This window comes from Aedes albopictus, chromosome 1, assembly GCF_035046485.1.
Source record: "Aedes albopictus strain Foshan chromosome 1, AalbF5, whole genome shotgun sequence".
Lineage (NCBI taxonomy): Eukaryota > Metazoa > Arthropoda > Insecta > Diptera > Culicidae > Aedes > Aedes albopictus.
Window position 1 is genome coordinate 258,885,960 of NC_085136.1, and position 19,049 is coordinate 258,905,008.

Genomic DNA, 19,049 nt, shown 5'->3' on the forward strand with positions numbered 1-19,049 from the left:
AGAGGAATCTCTGGAAGAACTCCCTGAGGAATCTCTGGAAGAATTCTCAGTAGAATTGCGAGAGGAATCTCTGGAAGGATTCCCAGAGGAATCTCTGGAAGAATTCCCAGAGGAATCTCTGGAAGAATTCCCAGAGGAATCTCTAGAAGAATTCCCGGGGCAATCTCTCGAAGATTTCCCAGAGAAAACTCTAAGGGTTCCCAGAGGAATCTCTGGAAGGATTCCCAGAAGAATCTCTGGAAGAATTCCCAGAGGAATCTGTGGAAGAATTCCCGGGGCAATCTTTCGAAGATTTCCCAGAGCAAACTCTTTAAGGGTTCCCAGAGGAATCTCTGGAAGAATTCCCAGTGGAATTTCGGAAAGAATTCCCAGAGGAATCTCTGGAAGAACTTCCAGAGGAATCTCTGGAAGAATTTCCGGAGGAATCTCTAAAAGTTCCCTGAGGAATCTGTGGAAGAATTCCCAGAGAAATCTCTGGAAGAATTCCCAGAGGAATCTCTGGAAGAATTCCCAGAGGAATTTCCGGAAGAATTCCCAGAGGAATTTCCGGAAGAATTCCCAGAGGAATTTCCGGAAGAATTCCCAGAGGAATCTCTGGAAAAATTCCCAGAGGAATCTCTGGAAGAATTTCCAGAGGACTCTCTGGAAGAATTCCCAGAGGAATCTCTGAAAGAATTGCCAGAGGAATCTCTGAAAGGATACCCAGAAGAATCTCTGGAAGAATTCCCAGAGGAATCTCTGGAAGAATTCCCGGGGTGATCTCTCGAAGATTTCCCAGAGGAAACTCTCTAAGGGTTCCCAGAGTAATCTCTGGAAGAATTCCCAGAGGAATCTCTGGGAGAATTCCCAGAGGAATCTCTGAAAGAATTGCCAGAGGAATCTCTGGAAGAATTCCCGGGGTGATCTCTCGAAGATTTCCCAGAGGAAACTCTGTAAGGGTTCCCAGAGGAATCTCTGGAAGAATTCCCAGAGGAATCTCTGGAAGAATTCCCAGAGGAATCTCTGGAAGAATTCCCAGAGGAATCTCTGGAAGAATTCCCAGAGGAATCTCTGAAAGGATACCCAGAAGAATCTCTGGAAGAATTCCCAGAGGAATCTCTGGAAGAATTCCCGGGGTGTTCTCTCGGAGATTTCCCAGAGGATACTCTCTAAGGGTTCCCAGAGGAATCTGGAAGAATTCCCAGAGGAATCTCTGGAAGAATTCCCAGAGGAATCTCTGGAAGAATTCCCAGAGGAATCTCTGGAAGAATTCCCAGAGGAATCTTTGAAAGGATACCCAGAAGAATCTCTGCAAGAATTCCCGGGGGAATCTGTAAGAATTCCCGGGGGAATCTGTAAGAATTCCCGGGGGAATGTCTACAAGAATTCCCGGGGGAATCTCTGCAAGAATTCCCGGGGGAATCCCTGCAAGAATTCCCGGGGGAATCCCTGCAAGAATTCCCGGGGGAATCTCTGCAAGAATTCCCGGGGGAATCTCTGCAAGAATTCCCGGGGGAATCTCTGCGAGAATTCCCGGGGGAATCTCTGCGAGAATTCCCGGGGGAATCTCTGCGAGAATTCCCGGGGGAATCTCTGCGAGAATTCCCGGGGGAATCTCTGCGAGAATTCCCGGGGGAATCTCTGCGAGAATTCCCGGGGGAATCTCTGCGAGAATTCCCGGGGGAATCTCTGCGAGAATTCCCGGGGGAATCTCTGCGAGAATTCCCGGGGGAATCTCTGCGAGAATTCCCGGGGGAATCTCTGCAAGAATTCCCGAGGGAATCTCTGCAAGAATTCCCGAGGGAATCTCTGCAAGAATTCCCGGGGGAATCTGCAAGAATTCCCGGGGGAATCTCTGCAAGAATTCCCGGGGGAATCTCTGCAAGGATTCCCGGGGGAATCTCTGCAAGAATTCCCGGGGGAATCTCTGCAAGAATTCCCGGGGGAATCTCTGCAAGAATTCCCGGGGGAATCTCTGCAAGAATTCCCGGGGGAATCTCTGCAAGAATTCCCGGGGGAATCTCTGCAAGAATTCCCGGGGGAATCTCTGCAAGAATTCCAAATCTGCGAGAATTCCCGGGGGAATCTCTGCGAGAATTCCCGGGGGAATCTCTGCGAGAATTCCCGGGGGAATCTCTGCGGGAATTCCCGGGGGAATCTGCGAGAATTCCCGGGGGAATCTCTGCGAGAATTCCCGGGGGAATCTCTGCGAGAATTCCCGGGGGAATTTCTGCGAGAATTCCCGGGGGAATCTCTGCGAGAATTCCCGGGGAAAACTCTGCAAGAATGCCCAGGGGAATCTTTGCAAGAATTCCCAGGGGAATCTCTGCAAGAATTCCCTGGGAAATCTCTGCAAGAATTCCCAGGGGAATCTGCAAGAATTCCCGGGGGAATCTCTGCAAGAATTCCCGGGGGAATCTAAAAGAATCTGCAAGAATTCACTGATAAATCTACAAGAATCTGCAAACAATCCCAGAGAAATCTGCAAGAATTCGAAACTGGGACATCTCGAAAAGCATCAGGAACAGCTACACGCAACACTAGCAGCGATTGCATCAGCTACAAAACCAAATAAAATGAGCTTCCACACGACAGATTGATAAAAACAAAACCAAAACTTGTTGAAACAACCGGAAGAAAGCAAAAAAGGAAATGGCGTCACGTTACACGTTAAAACATTAATGAAACTCTGTTACAAAACACACAGAACTTATTGACGATTGATTGATCGATTGCTGCTGTTTCGTTGTTTTCTTTTCTGATCGGAAGAGACGTTTTAGTAGTCAACTAGAAAGAGACATAAAGAGAGAGAAAGAGAAAGGGCGTTAGCCCTTCTATTGTTCAATCCCCAAAACGTGAGGATAGCTGATGAATTATTCTATTACATATTACATTGAAACACTTGAAAACAACACTTATTAACCATGCTGCTGCTGCTGATGATGATGATGATGATGATTACGACGATTATGATGATGAAACAATGCTGATGCTGATGGATCGTTTTACTGTATTTGTTTAAAAGAAAATAAAACTTAAAAAAAAGATACAACTGAAGAAAATATTACCCTTATTATACACCGACCATTTTCCTTTCTATTGAAATGATGTTTCCTTGGAGGCGGCGGCGCGTCGCGATGCGGAAGGGAGCGCTCGCGAAGAATAAGTGAAGCGAAGAAGCGCACGAAAGCGCAAAAACTTGAGAAGTAAACAAAAAAAACAGTAAAAAGTAAGAAAAAGAAAACACTGTAATTAAAACCGGAGAAGAAAAAGAAGAAGACAGTTGAGCAGAAGAAAAACAACAGCAACAACAACAGAAAAATGATAATTTACATAATTTCGTATATAAAAAAGGAATAAAAATTAGAAGTTATATATCCTTGAAAAATTAAAAAAAAAGAACTGGCGCAACTGTTTCGGAATGGAAAGGAAAGAACACCCTCTGGGTTGCCAGTTTTACATTTGATCATGCTTACTAACTTCCCGTGCTCATTTGTTCAAGTGTAACGTTATCCTCGGTGCAAGGGAACTTGAGTTACGCATCATTTAGCGTAGCTGATTGTTGCATTGTTGTTCGCCTATCGGGCAGACGAGACGAGCAATTTATGAATGACGACGAAAAATCTTGAATGAACCGCAATTAGCCTAAATTGGAGCGGTCTCTGGCCAAAGTTGCTCCCATTCTTCCATTGTTGTACTACGGGAAGAAGCTTTGTCGGACGGTAATTTCCCACTCCCACTTCTGGGGTTTGGAGTGCCCTTAAATATGAAATTCGACTGTGACAATAGTTGAGTGGATGAATAATAGACCGCAATTGAAGTAGTTAGATTTTACTTTGTTGCATCTTCGTCATCTACCTATTTGTATATCATCTACAAGTACGAATCGCAAAAAAAGACTGATTAATCTTTTCCTTCCCACGGCTTCGAACGACTATTTGGATCTGCTCCATTCTACAACAGCCGCAATCATGAAATTTGTCCTCTATCTTCAGAATTTTCCGCCATTTTGGATTTTCTGGTAATCATATTATTCGTAATCCTCATTTCTTTCCGTTACCAAATATATCCACGGCACAGTTCCAGGAGTCTACTAAACCTCCACTGTCGCCATCTTGATTTGTGGTCCGCCATCTTTGACTTTTTGTCAACATTTTTGGAATTTTTCCTCTTTTCAAATGTTCTCATATTGCATGATTTTGCATCGATTTTTTGAAACATTTAAGTAGAATTCTACCACTGAAGCGCTACCAGAGGCTCAACGCATCCTGTAACGGCTTCGTTCCGTGAGCCAAAATGTGCCAGGATATTCCCGTTCTTATCATCTTGACGGACCAACAATGTGAGGTACCGTAAAACGGGGTGTGGTAGTTTGGTGTATAACTGAGTAGGTTATGACGTAGGTAAAAATTATTATCATTCGATCTGTCAAGCTGGAGAGTACCACAACATTGGCAACGAGAAGAACCCATTTGCGACTACGAAGTTGTCAAATGTGCGTGAAGGCTTACGTGAGAAAAAACGAGAGGGAAATACTTTTTGCTTTAGAGAAGGGAGACACCAAAGTCCCCCGTAACGTGGGTAGATCACCTTAGAATGGTGCGTTGCGGTGTAAGATCTACCAAAACAAATGTTGATCTTGATATTTACCGTATTTTCAAATATTCCAAGATCAAAGTTTGATGCTCTTTTTTGTGTTTTGTAGTATTTGTGTTTCAATGTACTGCTAATTAACATTTTATTTCAGAAGGATTCAGGTAAATGTATCGTACGATATAAATAATATTTTTAAAATATGTAACTGTGGAGAGCGTATCAATAATTAGTAGCTTATTTGACGTACGATGTTAATATTATTTTATATTTCAGATTATCAACCGAAGAATCTAGTAATTCGACCAAATGCCAACAAGATGACGAGGATGAATTTTGCAGACAACTGATTCGAAGCAGTCTAACAATGGTGTGCCTGAACGTTAACCAAGCGTATCCTTTGGAGTTCACCCTTCCACTAACAACACCCAAATTCCCGTGACACCTAGGCTTGAGAGATCGTAGAGTTGTCTACATTTTTCATAGGTGTCCAAAACTAACCATCCTTTCCCATTCCTCAGCAGTCGCAAGGACGTGGCCAGGACAGTGTTCGACCATTGGAGGAATGCGTCAGTCTTGTCTAAGAGTCAGAGATTAGTCCCAAATCTTTGTGCTTTGGTTCAGACGGGAAGAGGCAACCCTCATAACAGCGGTCTAGGACTGTACCACCTACGAATTTGTGCGACTCGCTTAATGCTAATGCTAATGCTAGAGAAGGGAGACGCCAAAGCGGCAGATGAAAGTCTGGCCGGAGTTGGCAATAATGTCTCGCCTCCGAGAAGGAAGACGCCAAAGCGATAGATGAAAATGTGGCTGGGGCTGGCAAAAATTTCTCGCCTTAGAGAAGGGAGGCGCCAAAGCGGCAGATGAAAATGTGGCCCGGGCTAGCAAAAATGTCTCGCCTTAGAGAAGGGGGGTGCCAAAGCGGCAGATGAAAGTCTGACCAGAGCTGGCAATAATGTCTCGCCTCAGAGAAGGGAGACGTCAAAGCGGCAGATGAAAGTCTAGCTGGGGCTGGCAATAATGTCTCGCCTCCGAGAAGGGAGACGCCAAAGCGGCAGATGATAGCCTGGCCGAAGCTGGCAATAATGTCTCGCCTTAGACGAAGAAATCTATACTACTAGCGAGGAAACGTCAAAATCCTTGGAAGAACAACTCCAACGGGAGCAGCTGAAATTCGAGGAAAAGACGTTTGTCACCAATTTCAATAATGAAGACTCTAGGTAAAAATAAGTTGTCTTATTTTCCGACGGATAGCATCTGACCGGATCAGACAACATGAGGGACATCGAGAAATCTCACCTCGTAGGAGAGAGATGCCTAAGCGGCGGATGAAAATCCGACCGTGGAAAGCAATAATTTCTCGCCTTAGAGATGGGAGGCGCCAAAGCGGCAGATGAAAGTTTGGCTGGAGCTGGCAATAATGTTTCGCCTCCGAGAAGGAAGACGCCAAAGCGGTAGATGAAAATGTGGCTGGGGCTGGCAATAATGGCTCGCCTTAGAGAAGGGAGACGCCAAAGTGGCAGATGAAAATCTGGCCGGGGCTGGCAATAATGTCTCGCCTGAAAGCAGCAGATGAAAGTCTGGCCGGAGCTGGCAATAATGTCTCGCCTCAGAGAAGGGAGACGCCAAAACGGCAGATGAAAATGTGGCCGGGGTTGGCAATAATGAGACGCCAAAGCGGCAAGATGAAAGTCTCACCTCAGAGAAGGGAAGCGCCAAAGCGGCAGATGAAAATGTGGCCGGGGCTGGCAATAATGTCTCGCCTTAGAGAAGGAAGACGCCAAAGCAGCAGATGAAAATCTGGCCCGGGCTGGCAATAATGTCTCGCCTTAGAGAAGAGAGACGCCAAAGCGGCAGATGAAAGTCTGACCCTGGCTAGCAATAATGTCTCGCCTCAGAGAAGGGAGACACCAAAGCGGCAGATGAAAGCCTAGCCGGGGCTGGCAATAATGTCTCGTTTTAGAGAAGGGAGACGCCAAAGCGGCAGATGAAAATCTGGTCTGGGCTGGCAATAATGTCTCGCCTTACACTGAAATAAATTTTGTTGTGAAAACTACCGATTCCATAGTAAAATTACTAACCGTACCTATGATTCTCAACCGACAACAATTTCCAGTTAATTCCACTAAAACACTGTCAACTTAACTAGCAGTGCAGTTAACATAACCAAAAATAATCTTAATTTAACAAATAAGCATTGTATTTTTAACCATACTGTGTTGTAAAATGCGTGTCCTGGAAAAATTAACAATGTTTTGTTGTTGAGATGACTATGCTTTAAGTTAAATTTACTACAATGCATTGTAATTTCAAGAATATTTCAGTTACCTTGACAGATTTTGTTGTCGGTTGAGAATCATAGGTACGGTTAGTAATTTTACTATGGAATCGGTAGTTTCCACAACAAAATTTATTTCAGTGTAGAGAAGGGTGACACTAAAGCGGCAGATGAAAATGTGGCTGGGGCTGGCAGTAATGTCTCGCCTTAGAGAAATCCGCCGGAGCGAAGCTGGAAGAAAACGGCCTGGTTTCCCAGCTGTTCCTGACGCTTCCAGACAGTTACGACCCATTTGTGACTGCTCTGGAAAATATCGACGAAAACGAGCTCACCATAGGATACTGCAAGATGACGTCACGAAACCGTGCACTGACAGTTCAGCGAGCTTGTTTACATGGACTTTGTCTCTGGCGGAGATCCGGCAAAACTGTTTTTCGATACAATTTCAGTGAAACGGTAATTAGACGATTGGTTTTGTACTAGTAGAGATGAATATAATCGATATTTCCGTATCAAAATGGTTTCGCGACAGAAAACGTAAATTTAATTTTCGCCGCTCGTTCAAAATTCTAACACCTTGTAAACAAGCTCGCTGAACTGTCAGACAAAATGAGGTTAGATCAGGTGCTTGCAGTACCCTATGGAAACCGTCAAACAACGGTTGCTAGGAGAGGAGTCGAAGCGCGCCGATCGAGCGGACTACTCGATTGAAGAAAAGTCTGCCGCATTCGTTGGCGGCGCCGGTGGTGGCAAGAAGCAGAAGAAATTCAACGGAAAATGCCATCGTGGTGGAAAAACTGGCCACATGCAGCGAGATTGCCGTGTCAAGAAGCTTGACAGCAATGCGAATACTGTTGTGGGAGGTAAGTCCGTTACCTTCATGGTGAACCACACCGAGCCAGTGCACGAAGAGCGTGCTGTTTTCATCGTCGATTCTGGGTGCAGCGACCACCTGGTGAACGACAGAAGTTACCCGCAAGAGGTGCGCAAGCTTAAGGAGCCGTTTGTCGTCGACGTTGTCAAGGATGGTGTGACACTGGTCGGTGAGTACAGTGCCGATTCGTTCGTTGAGAGCTCGTTAAATGGGCTGTCTCGATGGTTGAATGTTCACTAGTTGGGGCAAAACCCAACTAAAAAGCACTGTCAATGTCAAAATAGATGTCAAAACGAGTTTGACGTCTGACCGCCGTCGCATCACAGCTCCTGTAAACAGAATGTTTGCGCAAGTATGTGAGTGTTTCGTGACGTATTTCTCGTCAGTTGCGTGTGTCTAGAGTATTTTGATCAGATGTCAGTTGCCCCAACGAACGAACACGATTCGCTAATCGGGGCGCAGTCGTGACCCAACCAGCGAATCCGGACTGTACGAAGGCGTCGTTAGGGGCATCACCAGGTAAGGTGTGAGGTTTGAAATGCAACACGTGGTGTACTTGCCCGAGCTGAGGAGCAATCTGCTGTCGGTGAAAAAGCTTTCAAAAGCTGGCATCGATGTGCTCTTCACCAGACAAAATGTTACCGAGAAAGCAGTGATGAAGCACGATGGTGATGTGATCGCCGTCGCCCAGTTACGGCGAAATCTCTACGAACTTGAACTGGAGTTGGAAACGGTGGAAAAGTCTGGGAATATGTGCGCGGCGGAGATAAGTTCACTGTGGCACCGTCGTCTCGGGCATGCCAGCCAACAAGCTATGGATACACTGAAGGTGTTCATTGCACGAGACGTGAAGTTCAATGAACAATGTTTGCCGTGTTTCATGACCAGGATGACGTCGAGAAGAATGTTCCTCTGGTCATTCCCCTGCGTTACCAGCAAGAGGGGGAACACGAGGATGATGCTGCTGTGCACGTGCTGGAATCCGATTCTAGGAAAAATATTACGACTTCGACGAAGGAAGCGATGCCGAGAATGAAGATGCACCATCCGGTGTGCAAAATCGTGGCGCGCTCCCTTCCCATCATATAAGTGGAGACCGTGAGGGGCAACCACGAGGCACAGCGAACGGTAGCGCAAGCTCCCAGGTAAGTTCCTGGATTTCTACTGGATTCAGAACAACATCTGCTGGTAAAATTTCCCCTTTAACAGAACCACCATCGACGTACGGCGAAATTGTTGGTCGTGACGATCGTAGGACCTGGATGGATGCGGTCGGGGACGAATTAGCGTCCTTGGAATCCAACGAGGTGTGGAAGCTAATGAAGGCTTCAATCAAACCCCTGTGGTCCAAGTGGGTTTTCCGTTTGAAGGAGGACGAACATGGGAACGCGATCAAGTGCAAGGCAGATGGATGTCAAAACGGCATTTCTTCATGGTGACTGGCGTGAGGAAATTTACATGGAGGTCCCCGATGGTGTTCAAGCTCCCTCTGGAATGGCTGCAGAAGTCATTATATGGGCTAAAGCAGTCGCCCCGCTTTAGCCCATACAACCATGGAACGATAAGTTGAACGACGTGCTCTTGAAACTTGGTTTTGTGCGCTCGAAGCACGATTACTGCCTGTACACCTGGTTCAGCGAGGACGGAAAAGATGCGATATTTCTGGTGCTGTATGTCGACGATTTGTTGATAGTGGGCACCAATCCGGACAGAATCGAGGCATTGAAGAGAAGGCTTTCACAAGTTTTTGAGATGACAGATTGTGGCTCGCTGAAGCACTTTCTCGGAATCAAAATCGATTACGATCAGAAGGTTGGTTCCATGCAGCCTGAGTTATGGACAAATGAGTCAAACGGTTGCCAAGTGATCGAAAACAACTTTGGAAGAAACTAAGAGTAGACGATCGAGAGGGGGTGAAAACGAAGTAGTCGGCAATTTTTAAAATTGATCGTCTCACCACCGCACGCTATGTCCAAAGGGATGTATTATGAAAATCGAATGTACCTCAAATGTTATTCCATAGGATCATAGGTTTGGGCGTCTAGTTTCAGAATCTGTGCGGTTTAAAATATTTCATCTTGGGTTTTTCGATTTTTTTTTTTACCTATTTTCCCATACAAATGGCGAAAAAAGTCATTTTAAGGTTAATTTCACCCCATATAAAAATGTATGGAAAAAAAACCCAAGATGGATGATTTTATATCGCACATATTCTGATTCTAGGGGTCCAAAAATAAGGTTCTAGCGAAAAAACTTTGAGGTACATTCACTTTTCATAATACTTCCCTTTGGACATAGCGTGCACCGCAACGGGTGGAACTTTTTCATTAATTCTGTAACAACCACGTGACGCGAACAGTCGCTCTTAACTTTTCGCTTTAAATAAAACCATTCTGTTAGTTTGTACCCCGTGCCTTTTCCGTGTTCCGGATAACCGAATCCTAGGGACGGGACAGCTCTAATATGAATTAGCGATATTAGAAGTATTAGGAAATATTGATCCCAGTACCCTAGCAAATTTAAACAAAGTAAGCCACGTCGATTGAACAGAATTGATTTGGAATAACAACCGTGATGACAATAAAAAGAAAAAAATATGATCGTGGCGCTTTCATCGTCTTTGTGTTGCATGAGTAAATGAATCAGGACAAGAAAACTGAAGTTGGCAAAATCTTGCTCTTTTATTGAGCTTCTCATACTGTTCGGGTACACGTGACGGGTTTCCCAAGTCTCAAGAGTAAACGCAGTTTTTTTGTTGCTGTTATTGCTTTTTTCACTGGAAATTTTCCGTGCTTCGCTGAACAACATGACGTTTTCTTCCAGCGAAGGCTTACGCGATACAGAAAATCGCTGAATTTCACACTAACACTGCAGAAAATCTGTCAACAATAACTCAATACACATGCATTTTCAGCGAAAAGATCTATTTGCGTGACAACAATCCACTCCCATGACTACCGGGCGGCCGCCGTCAAATATCAGGATTGCCAACTGTCCGGCGACTGCTGTCAGTTTTCTTTGTCGCCGAATCTGGCGCTGGGTCTTCGGCGCGGAAACCCAAAGGTGGGAATAAAATTTTGGGGTTTGCGCGCAATAGCTTTAAGCTGAAACATTTTATTTAGTTAGATAGGATAGTTCAATTTCAAGATCACAACTTACAATTTTGGTAAACCGATAGTGCTACAATTGATGAGTCGGCAGAATTCACGTCGTTTGTTTAGGCTAGATTTAGGTTAAGATATCATTAGTCTAATATTGTACGCTATGATTTAAGCAACTAAACTTACTTTTAATGATAGGATAAGCAAAGTATTATCTTCAAAATTATCACTAATTTAGGCGCAAATGCGTATTTAGAACACGATAGAGTTTTATAATATTAAGTTCAATTTAGCTCTTGATTTCATCCAATTCACTTCTACTCGATGTTTTTGTCTCGGTTCTGTCAGGGCGAAGACTATGACGTGCAACGTCATCTGACGTTGCGTCATGCGAATTACGCTGATTCAGCACACGCCGCCGCAACGAGGGGTCCGTCGCCACATACCCCCGCCCGTAAACCTTGGTGATCTTCTGGACTGCCGTGTGCGGCATAGTTGTCCCATGTTCTATGGGATTCCCTATTAACATGGGACAACTATGCTGCACACGGCAGTGGAGCTCCAGGACCAGTTACATCAGGTTTGCAGGAACTCGCGACGTCCAAAATAGCTAGCTTAACGGCTGGTCGTCGAAGAGCTCCCGTTGCCGTGCGTACCAAAGCTTGACGTACTCTCCCGTCCTTACCCGGAAATACTTGTTCTACGCGGCCCCGTAACCATCGGTTTCTTGCTGAGCCGTCGACCACCAATACAAGGTCACCAACTGCTATACCCCTCGTTTCTTCAAACCACTTGCATCTTCGTCTAATCACTGGTAGATACTCTTTTATCCACCGTCTCCAAAATTCCTCTGTGATGAACTGCGCCAACTTCCAACTGTTTCTTAACACAGATCGCCTGTCTACCGGAGCTGTAGGTTGAATCTTAACCCCGGAAGAACTTCCTAGCAGGAAGTGATTAGGCGTCAGAGCCTCTTGATCAGCCGATTCCAGTGGTATAAATGTTAACGGCCTACAGTTGATCATCGCCTCCGCTTCGAGCAGCACAGTCTCTAAAGTCTCGTCGTCCGGCTTACGAGCTGCGTCTAGAACTGCCCCTGTCGCTACTTTCACCGACCGAACGAGTCGTTCCCAAGCCCCACCCATGTGTGGTGCTGCAGGTGGGATGAATTTCCAGCTGGTTTCCGCACTCGTGAAGGTCAAGGCCAGTGTTTCGTTTCTTCTGTCAATTTCTTCCTTAAGTTCTCGACTTGCACCTTGGAAACATGTGCCGTTATCTGTGTAGAATTCTCTCGGAGGGCCTCTACGAGACACGAAACGGCGCACGGCCATGATACACGACTCCGTGTTAAGTGTGTGTACCACTTCCAAATGCACTGCTCTAATCGTAAGGCAGGTAAAGACGGCAACCCACCGCTTAGCTAGGCTTCTACCAACCCTTACGAAGACTGGTCCGAAGTAGTCGAGACCGACAAACGTGAAGGCTCTAATAAACGGAGTAAGTCGAAACTCAGGCAGCGTGGCCATGGCGGGAGGCCGTGGAGTGGCTTTTGCGACGCGACACCAAAAACAATTTTTTGTAACCTTTTCGACCAACGATCTTAGCTTCGAAATTTCGAACGGCATGACGGTATCGGCGGTGGTACCAATCTACGACAAGAAATGTTATTGGATGATTTTTGGGCAGAACTACTGGGAACTTGGTGTCATTCGACGTATAGGGAGCTGCACTAATCCTGCCACGCATCCTCAAGATACCACGACCATCAACGAATGGCCACAGTTTGTAGATACAGCTTGATCTTTGAACGGTACGATGTCGATCCTCAGGTGTTCCTTGCGATCGCACAAGAATGGATATTTCTTCTGGAAAGGCATCCTTCTGTGCAATCTTCCATAGCAATTCCTCAGCTTTTTCCAGTTCAGTTTGAGTGAGTACTCCCAGCTGCATGCTTTCCTGTTTCCTTTTTCGGCTGCAATTGTCCACGTAACGAAACACAAATGCCACCGATCGCTGAAGCTTTGTCCACGAGTTGAATCGAGAGATTTCTATCGGAATGTCCGTCTGCGGTGCGAGATGGCATAGTAGGATGTTTGAACGGAGTTCTTCCTTTGTTTGGTTGACTGAACGCTGTACTGGCCATGCAGCTTCGGGTTCGAATAGGAAGCTTGGTCCGTGAAACCAGGGGTTCTCGATTGAAAGCTGGGGGCCATTGTTCCACTTCGTTGCTTGGTCCACGACGTTTAATTTAGTCGGCACCCATCTCCACTCCGTGGGACTGGTTACCGTTAGAATTTCACCGATGCGAAAGGCCACGAATTTATGGTATCTACGCTGGTCGGAGCGAATCCAGGAGATTACGGTACTTGAGTCGCTCCACATGAATCTCTGTGATATCGGCAGGCTGTGGTACGACTGGAGAGTTTCCAACAGACGAGTACCAAGGACGGCAGCTTTCAGTTCAAGTCGAGGTATTGATACTGTTTTCAACGGAGCAACTTTAGTTTTTGAACCGATCAGTACCACTTGTATTACATCTTTAACTTCCAAACGCAAGTAGGCTGCACAAGCGAAAGCTTCTTCGCTGGAGTCACAGAAGACATGGATTTGCAGATTGTTGTAGTTTTCTGGGATTTCGGAGCCGAAATAGCATCTGGGGATTCGCAACTGTTCTAATTTCGAGAATAAAGTCGTCCATCGCTGCCATCTATCGTACAAATCATCCGGAATAACAGCATCCCAGTCCGTTCCTCTAGCCCAGATATCCTGGATAAGGATTTTCCCGTGGACAAGGAAGAAGGATATCAATCCCAGTGGATCGAAAAGCGTCATGACCACTTTGACAACCTCCCGCTTTGTGGGAATGTAACGAGGCTCCAGAATATGCCGAATATCTCCTCGCATCACTAAGGAAAAGGTGAACACGTCTTCTCTAGGCAGCCACTTCATCCCTAGTACCGATTCGGAGAGCTCTGCCCTTTCCAGAGACAAGTCCTTACAGTCCTCGTTAGCCACTTCTTCGATACCACGTAGAACCTCCCACTTGTTGGACAGGAAGTGGCGTAGTGTGAAACCTCCCTTCGAATGTACCATCTTCACCTCATTCACTACATCTATCGCCTCTTCAATTGGCTTCTTTAACGGCGTTGAGATAATTCGTTATTCTGAATCTGCATGTCAAACTGAGCCGAAATCCAAATTTTCATGAATTTCGGAGCCCGGGAACCTATTTAAAAATCAATTTGAAGTTTGTATGGGAGCGATTTGTCGAATCACCCCTTGTCGCAGTTTGTACTGAGCGGAGCTGTCAAACAGTTGCCCAGCTGTCAAAAAGTGATTTCAAAAAATTTCTTTGAAATTGATTTTAGGTACCAAAATTGGGTTCTAAAAATCTGAAAAAAAATCATAGTGGCTCAGAAAAAGGTGCTCTTTCGTATAAAATCGAAAAATCAATATATTTTTTCTTTATTTAAAAACCCAATTGTTCGAAAACTATCCAAATAATCATCCACATAGTGCCTTTTGATGATAGCTTCAGCAGCACGGGGAAACTCTTTGGAGAAATCGTGGGCATTCTGGTTCTTAACGTATTGGGCCGACGCTGGAGAACAAGATGACCCGAACGTGGCCACGTCCATGACGTAAACTTGTGGATAATCACTGGGTTTACTGCGGAATACAAACCTTTGTGACTGGCAGTCAGGAAGCCGAATTTTTATCTGGTGAAACATTTCCATCAGATCTCCGCTGACGGCGACTGGAAACTGGCGAAACTGACACAAGACTCTTGGCAGTGGAGTTAGCAGATCGGGTCCTTTGAGTAGTTTGGAGTTGAAAGACGTATCGCCAACTTTTGCCGGCGCATCCCAGATAAGTCGGACTTTTTCGGGTTTTTTCGAGCTGGTTACCACGCCTAAGGGCAAATATCAGACGCGGCCTGGGTCCACCGAAATCAGTTCGACGAGAGTAGCCTTGTGCGCATAGCCTTTGCGCTCGTAGTCGATAATCTGCTGTCTCACCTTTTCGCCCAATAGAGGAGTTTTCTGCAACCTTCTTTCCAGTGATTCCAATCGTCGTACCGCCATTGGATAGCTATCGGGGAAGTCTGGGTTGTCCACCTTCCACAATTGCCCAGTTTCAAACCGGGTCCCGTCTTCCACTTGCCGTGTTGTTTCCTTCAGAATTCGATTCGCACGTTTGTCGTCTTCGGACTCCAAATTGTAGTTTGGAGCGGTAACTCCTGCATTCTCCAGTGCGAAGTAGTCGCGCATTTGCTCGTTCATTTCGTTGTCGTGGGTGGGCGCTGCAGCAGCATGGAAATTCACGAATGCCCGAAGAAAGGTTTGGTCGGGAACACAGCCGTAGATAGTCCATCCCAAAGCGCCAACTGGTTCGTTATCCCCGCCCTCGCGGAGTTTCAGAGGAACGCCCAACCTGAGATTGTCTAGCCCAATTAGTAGCTTTGGTTGAACTAACTCATAGTCCTCCACCGGGAGGCCACGGAGATGCGGAAACCTTCGGACGAGTTCACGATATTTAAGAGTTTGAGAGGGAAGCACTAAACTACTAACTGTGCGAGCGTGGACCAGTTTATACTTGGATGAATCCCTTTTCCCGCTAATCTCCGCTTGTACGATTCTCGATTGTTGTTCAGTTCGTTTAATGTTCCCCGTCCAGTGAAGGGTGAGTGCTTCTGTGGGTCCCGTCAAGCCAATCTTGTCGGCGACAGAATCTTCCAAAAGGGTATATGATGAACCTTCGTCGATGAAGGCGAACACCACCTGGGAACCATGGTTCCCGAAGAGAACTACCGGCAGAATTCGAAAAAGCGGCCAGGATAACTCACCAAGTGATACGTGACTTGCTGACACGTTAACATTGTCCGAAGTCGCAGTGTGGAGTAACGTGTGATGCTTTTGGCGACATCCCTCTACCTCACAGCCTCTCCACGACCTACATGGCCATTTTCCATGGTTGTTGAGACATGTTCGACACAGTCCCTTTTCGTGCACAAGCTTCCATCGGTCATCCATGTTGGCCGACTTGAACTGTTGACAGTCTGCTACACGATGGCCTTCTCGTCCACAAGATATACAGAGCTTACCTGACTTGTGTGGTGAATCGGAAGACGGATTCAATCGACCGGGGGCGTGCGTATGGAAAGACCCAGATTCCTTTTGTTTCCGCTTTTCCATTCTGTACGAGCTGCTGGTACCCGGGAGATCGTAAGTAACTTCACTTGCTGCAATCACCAGGTTAGACATGAAATTTCCGAACGTTTCGAGATTTACCGTCTCAAAACGGGTTTTGTAAGCGGCCCAATCCAGTCGAATCGAGCCCGGTAACTTTTCCACCAATTCCCGCATTAGCACCGGATTCGATAAGTGGTCCCTTTGGTCGGCTGCCACAAGATGGTCCACGAGATTCTGTACCGAGATGCCAAAATCGATAAGGGTATCGAGGCGATCTTGTCTAGGTGCTGACACCTGATGAATCTTGTCGATGAGGGAGTGGATCAGTAGCTCGGGCCGTCCATAGAGCGTGCGCAAAGTCTGAATTACGAGAGACACCCCCGAAGGTAAGAGCAGACGGCTTTTGACCGTTTCTAAAGCTCGGCCCCGCAGGCATCTTTGCAGTCGGATAAGATTTTCTGCGTCTGTGTATCCGCAAGCGATCGTTGACTGCTGAAAGCTACTGATGAAGATGGGCCAGTCTTCAGGGTCACCGCTAAAAGTTGGTAGCTCCTTGCCGAGGACTTGTCGCGCAGCGATGTGATGTTGTGTGAGGGTTACAGGCTCTTGAACCGCTTGTTGAAAGCCACTGTTCACGCACCCGGACCGCTGATCGTTGGGATTAAAGAACCTCCTACTGTGGTTGTCTAAATGGTCTAGGATCGCTGGTTGTCCATCAGGCTGAAGTGGAGTTGAATGGATAACTGGTCGAGGAGGTAGAGTTTCCGCTCGTCGAGATGAAATTCCACGAACTGATGGATGATGCTCAACAGCTCGTCGTGCTGGGTCAGTAGGAACCATATTAGAATGGGCATCGACGATATTGATGCAGTCATTTTCTCCCATTTGATTTCCATCTAATCCTCCAGCAGCCGAATGCTCATCCAACCATTCCGACACCTTTTGAATGGAATCCGCAATAGACTCACTTCTACTGCTGCTTAACGCCGCCTGGCGAATGATTTCCTGCCGTTGCTCCATAGACTCCCTCCTCAGCTGTGACTGCATCGCTTTGAGCTCTTTTTCCTCCTTCAACTTCCTTTCGCGTAGGCTTCTTTCTTCTTCTGCTATTTTTTTCTTTTCCTCCAACTGGCGCTCTGATTCTTCCAATTCTTTCTTCTTGATCTCGGCTTGCTCCAACAGATCTTGTTCCCGTCGCAGTAGTTCCTCTTCCGCAATCTTCAGCTGGGCCTCCATCATTGCTGCTCGTACACTCGACGTTACACTTGCTGTCTGGGTTCTCTTTGAACTGGCCCGAGTGCTTCGAACCGGGCGATCTATCACGGGGAGCGGTATCTGTTTGCTGACAGCTCCCAACTTACTGCGACATACCTTGCAATTATACCGGCGATCCGGTTGTTTAATCGTTTCGTCAACGCCCGCGCAGCCGAAATGTTCCCAAAGCTTACACATACTGCATTCCACCATGTCCGCTTCAGCGGCGTCTGGCCGATCACACGATTGGCAAGTGTGGAGTGTGCGTTCATGCCGATCCTTCACCATATCGTCACTCCGATACAACATTCCAACAAAATTCTTAAAGAATGTTCGGGTACACGTGACGGGTTTCCCAAGTCTCAAGAGCAAACGCAGTTTTTTTGTTGCTGTTAGCTTTAAGCTGAAACATTTTATTTAGTTAGATAGGATAGTTCAATTTCAAGATCACAACTTACAATTTTGGTAAACCGATAGTGCTACAATTGATGAGTCGGCAGAATTCACGTCGTTTGTTTAGGCTAGATTTAGGTTAAGATATCATTAGTCTAATATTGTACGCTATGATTTAAGCAACTAAACTTACTTTTAATGATAGGATAAGCAAAGTATTATCTTCAAAATTATCACTAATTTAGGCGCAAATGCGTATTTAGAACACGATAGAGTTTTATAATATTAAGTTCAATTTAGCTCTTGATTTCATCCAATTCACTTCTGGAGCAACATTTAAAAAGGGCCCAAGAGGTCTTGTGTCTTTTTTCAAAAACGCTCCGTAGGGCATAACAGCAGCCCGCCCACACAAATGAACACCGTTATCCGAAAGATCGATGTTTGCTCTATCTGATAACGGTATTAGTTTTTGTGAATAAGCTGATGGGGGCTCAGGAGTGACGTGTGAACTCATTGTTTACCATTGCTTGTATGCCCTTTTCAAATGTTGCTCCAGACTTCTACTCGATGTTTTTGTCTCGGTTCTGTCAGGTCGAAGACTATGACGTGCAACGTCATCTGACGTTGCGTCATGCGAATTACGCTGATTCAGCACACGCCGCCGCAACGAGGGGTCCGTCGCCACACATACCATCTCATACCTAGAGAATCAATTTGGGACATGCAGATGACGGACAACTGAAACAGTCGTGATCAAGGTCGTGATAGTATCCGTATTTATATCATACAAAAGTTCATTTGTCGTATGTGTCATTTCATTTGGTCTGAAGATCTTATCACAGACAAACAGACGTAACACTCTTCAAAACGATTTGGCACATGCATTTAACGATCAATTTAAATTTCATTTGATTTGCGCGATCCTTCCACCAGATGCGCTAGTGTTCGATCGCTTTGACGTTTGCCAGTGTACACGTTGCTGAATGATGCAATCGAAAATTACAGGCGCTTTGTTTAGTAGTGTGCGTGTTAGACAAACGTCAAATCGAAATCCATCATGGCCGCAGTGTCGCGCGCGGTTCTATCAACAGGTGGCAGTGTGCTCATGAAAAAGACACCGGGCAAAAGTTTTTGTGGAATTTCCTTTAACAGTTAAGTCTGTTTGTCTGTGATCTTATACAATATTGAGATCACATCACCGGAAATTATTCGATATTCGACTAGCTTGATTATTTTTATAAACGCAAAGCTTGTATTAACAACGTGTGGTTTATTGAATAGTTGGTTTGAGAATGACAAAAATAAGTAAAAGTCAAAGAAGCAGGATTGCTGTGATTGGTTTAACGATTGCTTCTGACTTCCGGGTTGCTACGTCATCACCC

At 45.8% G+C, this 19,049-nt stretch overlaps 1 protein-coding gene across 1 annotated transcript; it reads right to left on the reverse strand.

Moving 5' to 3' along the window:
• Nucleotides 1-12,337: 12,337 nt before the first annotated feature.
• LOC134291618 (uncharacterized) lies at nucleotides 12,338-13,921 on the reverse strand. Its single transcript, XM_062859599.1, has one exon. The coding sequence runs from the start codon at nucleotides 13,919-13,921 to the stop codon at nucleotides 12,338-12,340; it is 1,584 nt and encodes a 527-aa protein (XP_062715583.1).
• Between the last annotated feature and the right edge of the window lie 5,128 nt (nucleotides 13,922-19,049).